At 43.7% G+C, this 12,539-nt stretch overlaps 1 protein-coding gene across 29 annotated transcripts in view; it reads left to right on the top strand.

The window, feature by feature from the left end:
* KIAA1217 (KIAA1217 ortholog) overlaps positions 1–12,539 on the top strand; it is a 199,660-nt gene that overhangs the window by 174,083 nt on the left and 13,038 nt on the right. For 19 of the 29 annotated variants that reach the window (XM_071735024.1, XM_071735025.1, XM_071735016.1 and 16 more), the window contains 5 exons: positions 1,245–1,399; positions 1,959–2,105; positions 6,359–6,478; positions 9,873–11,561; positions 12,071–12,193. In XM_071735024.1, coding sequence (XP_071591125.1) covers positions 1,245–1,399; positions 1,959–2,105; positions 6,359–6,478; positions 9,873–11,561; positions 12,071–12,193 — 2,234 coding nt within the window. Of the gene's footprint in view, positions 1–1,244; positions 1,400–1,958; positions 2,106–6,358; positions 6,479–9,872; positions 11,562–12,070; positions 12,424–12,539 lie in introns of those variants that run through there. The other 10 variants (XR_011724152.1, XR_011724151.1, XR_011724150.1 and 7 more) reach the window with 7 other exon arrangements.

Below are 12,539 nucleotides of genomic sequence, written 5' to 3'. Positions count from 1 at the left end.
GGGGCCAGTGAGCACATCAGAGGAGCCTGGCACAGCCCCAGGAGCTGGCAGTTATGCAATAACTTGCCAGAAGGGACTACTTAGCCCTAAACAGCTGGGTAATCCCCAAAGCAGGAGGTTTAATCCTTCTGGGTTATATATATTCCAGCTGTTTATATAACATTGAGTAGCTGCAAGAAAGGTCATTCTCTCACTCTTGGAAACAAACCTTGTAGACAGCAGTGTTTGAACATGGCTGCTGTTGCCAGGTATGATGCTTAGCCTGTGACCAGAAACACAGAGGGACAAGTCACAAGCAATGTAATGCTGCTTCTGGAAAACGTGCCATCCAGTGACAGTGGGGAAGTGGAAGTGGCAGCTGACTGGGGAAGCATCACGGTGAGGAAATACCAGTTTGAGAAACTGTTTTTTTCTTGGAAAACTCTCATTGAAGACTAAGGGCTGGCTCTGCTGAGCTGTTGGAGTTGGTATTTGAATCTTTGTGGGTTAGCCATATATACATATAGAACTCTTATATGATAATTGAAACTTACACATTCCTGGAATAGTTAGAAATAAGTAAAGTGCAAACAATTGGGTCTTAGAAGAGAAGCAAGCACAGTTGCTCTTTGTGCTCTCCTGCCCTTCTCAGAGGTGAGAGAACTCACTGAATTGGAGAGGTGGCATCTCCAGAACAGTGTTTTCATTTTTCTTCTCAGCCTTTGGGTGAATTTAGCTAGTTTTGTCCAGCTATGATGGAGAAAACTCTTCAGCTCCATTCCTAGCAGCTTGCCTCAGCACCTCCCAGCTAGAACAGCAGTGTGTGCTGGCTGCTTCAGAATTTCTGCAAATGACAAGAAGCCTCCAGGTTTGGTGTTTTGCAAGTAGTCAAATCAGTGACCACACTACTTTTTCTTTAACCAAATACCCAACTGAACATACACCTTACGTGCTCCTTTACAAGTGGTTGATTTGCAGAAGTGTGCTGTGCTGTCACAACTTGTACACCAAGGGCTGTCCCAGCCAGAGTGACATGAAGGACAAGAGTTTTACTGATGATTTCTGGCTGAGGTGACAAGTTTTCTCTGAACAAATGCAGCACTGTCTGCTTTTGCTCAAGGTGTTTCCACTTGAATCCCAAATGTGTTTCTGTTCTTAGATATTCTGCAGCAAGACCTTTTAAGACCTATTTTTCCTTTACAGTTCAAGCAGGGATGAAAATAGTTTTTCCTAGGCTCATTCTGTGGTACTCTGTTTACTTGCAGAAGAAGTTCCTGATGGAGAACACGATAATGACAAACTGACCAAGTCCCCACCTCCTCCACCTCCACGGCGCAGCTACCTGCCAGGTTCAGGGCTAACCACAACAAGATCAGGAGATGTCATCTATACATCCAGAAAAGAGACTGCAGCTGTCAAGGTTTGATGATTCAGACTTTATGCAATCAGACTGTTGATGAGAAGAGAAACATTACAAATCTTAGGCTGTGTCTATAGAACAGAAAATAAGTTGAGACAGAGCTACATCCTTGAGAGCCACTGAAACTGCTAACCAGGAAACACTGCTGTTAGGGCCAACACAAAAGGTTTGACCAGTTCTGTTTACAGGAGTTTTGTTGCCCTTATCTCCTAACAATGTAGAAGGCAAGTCACAGGCTGTTTTCTTTTCGAGTGGTAAGAAGATTAAAAATAAAAAAGCATCCCTTACACAGATGGGGAAGAACAACTCAGGTTTGGAAGCATTTTCACAGAATCTGTTCTTTCCCCTGAAGGAAGTGGAGGCAAGTCCCAGTTAAAAAGCTTTTTCATCTGTGAACATGCTATCATATCAGTACTACTGGTTGCTTTTGAGCAGTATTCTTGAAAAGGAAGAGAGGCCTTGCAGCAGGGGAACTGCAGTAGTGTTGAATTTTCTGTGTTTGCTTTATATCAGGAGGGTTCTGCTATATTCTCAGTCTGTGCTTTCTCATCCCTTGTAGGAATGCAGTGAAGATGCTGGGCAAATAGCACAATCCAAAGCCCCTAAAGAGGATCAGGCATTGTCTCGGAGCACAGGGCATGCTGTAGCATCAGCTGCAAAAGAGGAAGAGGAAGAGGAGGGAGATAAAATAATGGCAGAATTACAGGTAATGCCCTTTGGGTTGCACAGGAGGACACCTGTGCCCAATATAATTTCTAGGCCCTCAGAACAATTTATAGCTCAGAACATGAACTGAAGTGTGTCTGCCAGTCTCACCACTTTATTGTGCTGAGTGGTACATGTTTTGTAACACCACTCAAATTGTGTTCAAGAGATCTGGAACTGAAAGAGTGGTCAAGAATGCAGGGGTCACCACCAGAGAATCTTACACATTTAGATGGGACAAGTAAAATATTGGTGTGCATTAGGGGTGGTTGTCCCTGGCCTAGCATTTCTTAATTAGTACCAGACCAGCAAGGTGCTGAGAGCCCATTATTTGTGTTAACACTGTGGGAAGAAAAAATACAAGATTTGTTCCTGGAAGGCTGTGCTCACTGTTGTGTAACTGGTACGTTACCAGTGGTATAGCAGTAGAAAGACCAGCTTTCTTGCTGGTCCTTCACTTGATAGCCCATAGGCTATTTCAGTGATGATGGTGCTGCAGTAAAAGCCAACTATTCCAGCTACCCTTAGCACAAGTTCCAGTTTCCCACGTGAGGAAAGGACGTATGGATCAGCATAACTGGTTATAACTTTTGTTGTTGGGGAGTTTCAGAGCACTTGCCAAAACATGAAATGATCCTGCTCTCCATCATCCTAAAGGTGGGTTTGGTGCTACCCAGGGAATATTTGCACCACAGGAGACATTGGCATTAAACAGCATCTGTTACACATGATGAGTGCAGTCTGCTCAACTCTCACCCACCAGCACTTCAAACAGCTGGTTTGCAGGTTTATCTACAGCACTTTACCTTTGTCCCTTGTGTGCCACTGGCTAGTGTGACAGGGGAGCTGGGGACAGTGAAACTGTCACATTGTCTCTTGTCTCCAGGAAAACAACCCAGCTGTGTTGCAACTGGTGACAATGTGGTCTGGAAAGGAGGGGTGATGGGAGCTAAGAAGGAAATAGACATGGTACCTTAGCTGGGGATGACTTTTTAAGAGATAGTTTTGGGGACAAACAAAGCTCATTTTAAACAATACCAAACTATCAGGTACATTTTAGGAGGTTGACTCTGTTCCGTGTTTTAGAAAGAGTGAACTGCTTGATGTAGGAGCTGCAGGCTCATTAGTGTGATACCAGTAGAAAATCAGTTACAGGATTCAGGCAGTGAAGAACTAAAGAACAGACGTAAACATGTCTTTTCCAACCAAAACAATTCTATGATTCTAAACACAATATAGTGGAACACAGATCTGTGAAAGCAAACAACACTCTTTGATCAGGTAGCAGGTTTGACTGATAAACTGAATTGTATACCATAAACATTTTTGTAACTCATTGATCAAATATTATACAGTTCTCTGATAAAAATCTTGCACATAGAGTATACAAAAAATATTAAAATAAAATCACAGAACGACTTAGAGCTGTCTGGCTCTGAAAGTTTGTTTTTAATGCACGTGTTTATAGTCAGGCCCCACAGAGACCAGCTACAGGCCCAGTGCCACTGTGTATTTTCATCAACAGCCTGTTTAAATCTGCTGTTTAAATCAGCTTAATTAAAACTGGTGAAGGATAAGAGCAGAGAGATTATAGCAATCAAGAGCAACAAATACAGCCAGAGCACAATTGCCTGTCTTGGAAGGGAATAGGAGTTGCAGTGAGAAGTTCACAGGACATCCCAGGTCAGTGCCATTGCCACAGAATCAGGATCTGGGTGTAGATCTAAGAAGAGTGAGTGTTTTTATCTGTGTACAGGATCAGTGAGATCAGCCCTGGGCTGCTGCATCCATGACTAATTGTCCATGTGTCCAAGGTTCAACAAGAATAAGTGGCCCAGCACAGATTAGGAGTTGACCTGCTGGAAAGCAGCTCCCAGGAGAAGGACCTTGGAGTACTGATGGACAATACATTATCCATCGGACAGCAATGCACTCTTGTGGCCAAGAAGACCAGTGGTGTCCTGGAGTGTGTTCAGAAGAGTGTCCAGCAAGCCAAGGGATGTTCTCCTCCCCCTCTACTCTGCTTCAGTGAGACCACATCTGGAGTATTGCGTCCAGTTCTGGGCTCTCCAGTATAAGAGGGACAGGGATATACTAGAGAGAGTCCAATGGAGGTCTACAAGGATGATCAGGGGACTGGAACATCTGTCATATGAGGAAAGGCTGAGAGGCCTTTTTGTCTGGTGAGGACTGAGAGGGGACCTTATTAATGTTTATAAATACCTGAAGGGTGGGTGTCAAGATGAGGCCAGGCTCCTTTCAGTGGTGCCCTGTGATATGATGAGGGTCAGCAGACACAAACTGGAACACACCAAGGTTCACCTCAACATGAGGAAAAACTTTTTTTACTTTAAGGATGATGAAGCACTGGGACAGGCTGCCCACGGAGGTTGTGGAGTCTCCTCTACTTTCAAGACCCAGCTGGACACATTTCTGTGTGACCTGCACTAGGTGATCCTCCTTTGTCAGGGGGTTGGACTTGATCTCTAGTGGTCCCTTCCAGCCTGTGACTCTGTGTGTCCCCTGTTTGAAAAGGCAGTTTAAGAATATGAAGGTTCAGAAGACACTTGAGTATAATGTGGAGGTGCCTTCATGGGAAGTACCTTTTTTAATCTAGCAGAAAAAGGCATACTTGTCTCAGCTGCCCATCTAGTATCAAAATGTATCACAGAAAAAGTGATAAATAAACAAATTACCAATTACCAAAAGAAACAATAAATTCTTCATCATTTAAAGTCTGAAGAACTTTGAGGATGCCATTGCAGATGGTATGCCTAGCTCAGAAACACATCACTGCTCCCACAAGTGGGTAAACTTGGGAATTTTGTACCCTGCATTATGAGGAGCAAGAGTACTTGTCCTAATTGTTCCCTGTCATCACAGGTACTCTGGTCTGTAAACACATACAAATAGGATGTAATAGAAAACCTGAAGAAACTCTACACCCTCATTTTTGCACTGGATTTTCCCCATTATTGTTACTTTTCTGATTTTTCATAAGCATGCAATACATATAAGGAGTACAATATTTAAAAAACAAGCCTTATTTAAATTTGTAAGCAGGGCTACTAATTTCATACAGGTTGCCAGGAATTAAATGACTTCCCTATTACATGGTGTATGGATACAATGCTCTCAGGTGTCACGGGACATTTGACTCCTGTGCTCTCCTCCCTTGTTCCCTGGAAATCCCAGTGTTTCACACTTGGAGCCAGGACTGTGCAGTAGTGGCAGTGATGGTTCTGCTCCTCTGGATCTGGGAGTCTGCTGGATAGAGAAACCCAAAGAAAATGGAAGGAGGGTAGCAAGACAAAGGGCTGAAAAGTCAAGGCGATGCTCTGGAATACACACAGTGAGAGGAAAGTAGTTCCCAAGCTCATATATTGAGGAGTTTCCAGGCCAGGAGGAACCTGAAAGTACACTGCCACCATCTGGAGTATTAAAGAGGGCTGTGGCAAAGACACAGGTTTCCAAGTTTAAGTAACAGTTATGTAGCTCTTGCATTATGGGTCATGAGACAGAAAATCTGGGAGCTCAGTTGACAGCAAGGCATGGAGATGTTAGATGCCACCTTCTCTCATTTATTGAATGTATAAGGCCTCCTGCTCCCACCTCTTCTTCACACTTCTGCAGGCAACATACAGATTTCTTCCAGATGAGGACATCTGGGAAGGAAAAATTCATATTTCTGCCTGCCTGTCCTAGCCAGGGAAACATCAAACCCCTACTAATATTCACTGGGAATGGAGGTGAGAAAGCATAAAGGAAACACAGAAGAAGTGTTTGGCAATGGTAAAAGGAATAGAGCTGAAATTTGGGATTTGTTCATTTTAATACATAAGTTTATTTTTTATGTGTGTTCAAATTCAAAATTATATTTGGTGTGGTCTTTGAAGATATATCAGACACCAGGAAGTAAGTACTGTTACAAGCCAATAGTTTGTCATTGGCTTTCAACTTAAATTTGGATAGTTTGCAGAAACTCTGCCTTCATCTCCCTGTCTGTAAAACCAGAAATGAGGCTTGTGTCCCTGCAGGGGACATTGAGGCCAGCATGTTGAGTTAGAGTGCAGTCTTGGCAACTTGAAGGGTATGCCCTATCTTCTGATAGTCTAAAATCTCTTTTATCTTGTAAATAATATTGTTGAGCTGGGAATGTTAAAAGCAGATGCTCTCTTTGTAGTTGGTCATCTCCAGATATTTCTGTATAAAAGCTACTTGGCCTTCTGATAACCTACAGTATTTATTTCCTAGGCTTTCCAGAAGTGCTCTGTTATGGATGTAAACTCAAACAATCATGCTGAACAGTCCAGAAATGATACACATGTTAAAGACATAAGGCCTGGGACTTTAATGCAGCACAAGGAAAAGAAGGTAACAAGTGGCATTTGTAAACATGCCACACAGTCTTGGCATAACCTTCTTTCCTTCAAAACTAATCTTATATCTTAAGTCCTCTTTTCTCTAACCCCCAACCACCACTGCCCAGTGGTTTCCTTCTTGTTTTCTCCGTATGGCTCAGAAACACTCATATGGAACATTATTGTCAATCTACATTATATGTCTCATCAGCCATCATACAAGAGTTGCATGAAGTTTTATGATTCTACAAAAAACAGAATTAAAATATTATCCATCAGTTTCCACCAAGGAGATGCTCATACTCCTCAGAATATCCTTCCAGAGCTGTTCTGGCAAAAGATGGTGAAGCATCTTTCCTAAGCTTTGTACTTGCCTTGAGGAGAAATAGTCGTTCCTCTCAGTCTCAAAACCTGCTTTGGAGACTTTCTGCTTTATTTTGCAGAAATAATTATTAGATACACTGAAATCCCATTCAGTTTATCAGAAGACAGAGTGAAAGTTGATGAGCCAAATTTTCCCTTGCTCTGAAAGTTAATGGGCAAGATTCACTCTTTGGTGTTGGGACTTAGATGAGGTGCCATGTGGGTGGGGCCACAGCCAAGCTGGCAGGAATTTCACATCTCTATCCCTGGGCTGGGGTTGCCATTTGAGTTGGTTGGTCTCAGTGGTCAGCCAATGTGCAGGATGAAGAAAAGAACCAATATTTCTGCCTTTGCAGTCCTCTTTTTAAGGTTTAAGAAAAATAAATTGAATCATAGGTGGGTTTAGGGAGTCATGCAGGCATGGCAGCTTGTCAGCCAAATGCCAGTTTGCAGTAAAGAGGGATAATGGCAGGGAAGAAAACAGCTCTTCAGCACAGTATTTTAAGTTTGTCCTGTGTTTTTGTGTGTGTATGCAACATAGTAATACCTTCTCTGCTGTAGCATCATTAATTGCTCCCCAAGGATTTTATGGGAGACACTGTACTTCAATTAACAGAAACTGAGACAGGGAGAGACAGGATTATTTTGCTGGGTCCCCAAGGCAGAGAAGAACCCAGCTGCCTCAACCACAATCAGCTGCATCTGCACAGGACACTGCAGCTGTAAAGCACAAGCTGACTCCTAGATGGTGGTGCCTGGTACATTATTAGGACCAAAATCTATAACCCTCCCCAGATGGTACTGCTGCCAGGTCAGGGCAATGCACACAAGGTTTGGAGCTGCCCAAACAGCAGTTCTGGTCTAAAGCTGCAAATACCTGGCTGGGTGAGGATGCAAGTTCAGCGGATACGAGTAAAAGGGAAAAATTTTTGAGGAGTCTATCACAGTGTTATGGAGAAAAAAAAGGTGTGAATGTATCTCTTGTCATCTTCCTTATTGCTGGTGTCAGAAGGAGAAGATCATATTGTTGCATGAAAACCTGGGTCACCACTCAAGACGTGGCACATCCTGTAGCACAAATGTTTGTTTGAAAGGCACTGCCAAGTATTTGCCATAAACTGCTATTTACTGGAATAACACACAGTCCAGGAAATTAAAGTTAATGAGATCTGGTTTTGTTGTCTGACATGACAGAATGTTTATTGGCTCTAAATATGGAGCCTTATGGTCATGATAAACTCACAGAGGAAGTTTCATTGTGGTTTTATTTTTTAGTAGGAAGGCAGCAGTTCCTAAAATGAGTTACATTGTACATTTATGCCTGGAATGAAAAATAGAACTTTCCTAAAAAAGATCTAGAGAAATGATATCTCCGTCACTGAGTCAGCATATCCACAGAGAACAAGTACCATTAAATGGCCTGCCCTAATTCTGACACGTAATGGGACTGGGAGGCACTTACCACTTCTGGGCCGGGGGTGACCTCAAGCCCTGGTGTCCTCTTCTGACACCAGCTCTCAGCAGAAAGTGCAGACAGTGTCATCATGCCCACTGATGCCTCGCTGGCTGTGCTTGGTTCATGTGACAAATCCTCCTTACTTAACACTATGAGGGGTGTCAAGGCTTTTGTGGGGCAGCTGTGTAGCTGTGTATTAGCAGGAGCCTGTGCAGAGATGAACTAGGACTCTTCTGTTGCTGAATTTCTCACTCCTGCAGTTTGATTGTGTGTGAAGTTTTTCTGTGTAAAATCCTCAGACAGTATATAAGAAAATAGCACATGATGCAGAAGCTGTACTGTGTGAGCCTCTGTGTGCACAGGGAGTACATGCACAACCCAGCCTGGGGATTTTGGTACCGTCACTCACTCACCTCAGATGAGAGGGCAACTCTCCTGACTGATCTTCTGTGTGTTGTGGTGCTCATATACATATAATCTGTCATTCTGGTGTGTTAGGAGCCAGCTTCTAGTTTCAGCAATGTCAGCAGTAATGCTTTTGGCTTGCTGCTTTCCCACACTTGAGGCCAGGTTAATTTCCTCCTTGGCAAGCCCTCTCTTGACTGTAAATTTCTCACTTGTTTGTTCATAGACATGGTGTCTTTTCAGGTTACTCCCTCAGCCTGGTGGTTCCTGTTTATCCCAAGCTGTCCCTAGCACTTAACAAACCAAGCCCCAGAGGGCATTTGGAAATTAGAAAAGTCCCCTTCCATTTGCTTTGGTGGGAATATACAACTTTTGAGCTAGGGGATGACCTCTCTGTGTGCTGTTTGGAGTTGCTTCTCTAAATGAATATAACTCAGTATTTCGTTCTGCACTTCCACAGCTGCTACAGGGTGCCAGTAGTAGTTTTGGAGGAGCCCATTTATGCTGCAGTAAGGATTTAGAAACTCAATCTGTGATCATATTAACCATAATTGACCAGTGCTGCTCAGGTGTGAGCAACATTCAAATCAGTCAGCTTTCACAAACCTTCCTTGCAAGGCCAGCCAGGCTCATGCATTTGGCTCTCCTGTGAGCCAGCAAGCCATAGTGTCCTGCTGTCAGCCCTTCCACATCAGGTTTCCTTTGATGTTTCCCGGCAGAACTTAATCATATGATGTGAATCTTTTCAACTTCAGTCTTATACAAGCTATGGTTTGGTTTGGTTTGGTTTCATTTGGTTTGGTTTGGTTTTGTTTTATTTGGTTTGGTTTTAAGCTGGAAAGTGAAGGTCAAGCTAGCACTGTGTTGGAAATCAGGTAACTAGTGTGCTTTTACATATTCTGGAGGCTTTGTTAAGGCAGGAGCCCTGGGTAACAGCCCATGCTGGCCACATGCATAACGTAGAGCAGGAACATCACGTGCTGTTCTGCCAGAATTGGGAATTTTGCCCTGAAGAAAACTAGGGATCAGATGACAACATCAGACATGCCTCTGCAGCAGTAAACAGAGTGGTGAGTTCATGAGGGCTGCCCTGAGAATATGATGATTAATTTTGAGGAAACAAAAAGAAGTCCTGTAAAGGTAACAGCCCTGAATAACTAAGTAATCCGACTTTCCCCCTTAGGTGTGTGGGGCTACAACAGGATCTCCCACAGATAGTGACCATCCTAAAGAGAAGAGGGAAGGGAAAACTGAAGAAGAATTGGGTTCTGATTCATCCAGCACAGCTGACAGTAAAATTGGCTTTTCAAAGAATGACAGTCCTACATTTAGCAAGGGTTTGTTTGTAGACAGTAGAGACTATTCTAAGAAAAACCTCCAGAATATAAGCACAAATGTATCTGGTGTCAGTTTGACAGAGGATGACAAACGAAGAGGGGCTCAAGATATTTTAGGATCACATTTTCCAGCTGTTGAAACAGGAAAGCAAAAGCCAAACTGTGGACTCTCAAGAGATGCTTTCCAGGGCCTGCCACAGGGTGGAGACTTACAGACTACGGGCAAGCACATTCCCATCAGCAGCGTTGCCCCCCTCATGAGGCAGACGCAGGAGGCTTTGGGACCTCAGCCTTCCTCAAATGATCAAGAAGCTCCTGCAGTCAACTATAGCGAGGTTGTGCTAAGATCCAAAGTGTCCAGAAGTAACAGCATGAACAGCATTGAAGAGACAGACTCTCCAGCTGGCTCTCTGAGTGACAACAACCCACCCCCAGAAAACATTGCCTTCATGATTACTAAAACAGCTGTCCAGGTCCTCTCGAGCGGGGAAGTTCATGATATAGTCAGTCGGAAAGGGGGAGATGTGCAAACAGTGAACATTGATGCAAGGAAGGATGTGCCATCTGAGAAGGGTACCCCAGAAAACACAGACAGTGAAGAGCCAGTGGTGTGTCTGGACAAAAAACCTGTCATCATCATTTTTGATGAACCAATGGATATTAGGTCAGCGTATAAGCGACTTTCTACAATTTTTGAGGAATGTGATGAGGAGCTGGAGAAAATGATGACGGAGGAGAAGATAGAAGAGGAAGAGGAGGAGGAGGAAAATGAAGCACGTGGAATCTCTGAGAGCCAGAAGGAAGAGCCACAAGCAGTAGATGACAGAAAAGCAATCACAGAGTATTCAGCAGCTCACAGTCTCAGTGAGCAGTATGTGTTTAACCTCCCATCTTCCTCTGACTCAACAGAAACCAGACCTCCTGCAGAGGAGGAAAGCACAAAGGCAAATTTTAGCAAATACCGTCAGATCTATGGGCTAAGCACAGAAACACACTTGGACTCTCCTGATCAGTTTGGAAGCAGGCAGGACTCCAAGAAAAAATTTAAATTCAAATTTCCTAAAAAGCAGCTGGCTGCTCTGACGCAGGCAATACGGACAGGAACCAAGACTGGGAAGAAGACCTTGCAGGTTGTGGTCTATGAAGAAGAGGAGGAAGATGGGACCTTGAAGCAGCACAAGGAAGCGAAGAGATTTGAAATCACTGGGTCTCAGCCCGAGGACAGTGACAAAAGTCCTTCTGGGAAGCAAGAGGAACCCTCTGGAGTTGCAGTGCCTCTGTCTAGGACAGATGAAATTCGACAGAGTACATACCGAACGCTAGACAGCCTTGAGCAGACTATAAAGCAGCTGGAAAACACCATCAGTGAAATGAGTCCAAAATCTATCCCTGAAAGCACATACAGCTCTGAGGGAAGCACTGTCCCCTTCTCTGCCCAGATAGTACCAGAGACCCCACCCCGAGAGGTTGTAGTGCTGGATGAGAGCCTTGCTGGTGTAGAGCCCCCTCCGTCAATCCCAGCCACTTCACGTAAGGTACCTTAGTCCAAGAAATCAAACTTCCAGCTGCTTTCTAAAATCTGCAATAATAACCATTAAACAAGAGGGTCTTGTGATTTGTTTGCTTCCTTTCAGGTGGCTTGTTTGGGCTCCCCATGAGGTGTCTAACAGCTAATAGACCACTGGTTTTTTGGGGGTTGTTGTTTGTTGTTTTTTTTTTAATAAATCTTTGCTGCTGATTGGTGATGGGCAAATGCAGGGGAGCTGGGTCAAATAATCTGCTGTGTGAAATGACAAGCATCACTGACATGAAATCCAGGCTGATCAGTAGCTGAGCAGTTTTCTCCATTTGATTCTGGAAATTAACACCTGTGGTGTGAAGCTCCTGAACTTTCCCTGCATGTAGTACTGTGGCTTTTTTTTTTTTTTTTTTTTTTTTTTTTTTTTTTTTTGGTGCATGGTGTGCAGTGTCCTCTTCAAGCCCACTGGTACTGATCAGAGCTTTTCTTTGTCTCCCCTCCCTGCCCCTCCACTCCTTTCTTCAGGGCTCCAGCGCTGCCTCCCAGACAAGCCGGATGCCGGTCCCCATGGCTTCAAAAAGTAGACAAGGAAGCATGGAGAAAGCAGGCAAACAGCACAAGCTGCAGGATCCACGCCAATACAGACAGGTAGTTTTACCCTAAACCCGGTGTTTGGATGGACAGTTCATGTTGTTTGTTTATTTTAAAACTGCAGTAACTGACTGAGGTTATACCAAATAATGGATGCCTGTCTCTCGAGTGAGGTCTAACTGGACGTCCTGGATCCTGGGGGCATGACAGTATCTACTGATCTTTTCATCATGCTTGTGCATGCGTGTCTGCAATAAAACACCTGCTGCTTGGGTTTTTTTCCCCTTTTGTGTTTGTTTTTGTTTGTTTGTTTGTATGTTTGTTTAAACCATAGTATTGCGCTGTAATTTTAAGATGTCAGCTATCTGTTTACTTTCCCTTTGGTAAATGTGGTTCCTCAGGA

Source organism: Heliangelus exortis, chromosome 2, assembly GCF_036169615.1.
Source record: "Heliangelus exortis chromosome 2, bHelExo1.hap1, whole genome shotgun sequence".
Lineage (NCBI taxonomy): Eukaryota > Metazoa > Chordata > Aves > Apodiformes > Trochilidae > Heliangelus > Heliangelus exortis.
This window is presented reverse-complemented; position numbering and strand designations above follow the sequence as displayed.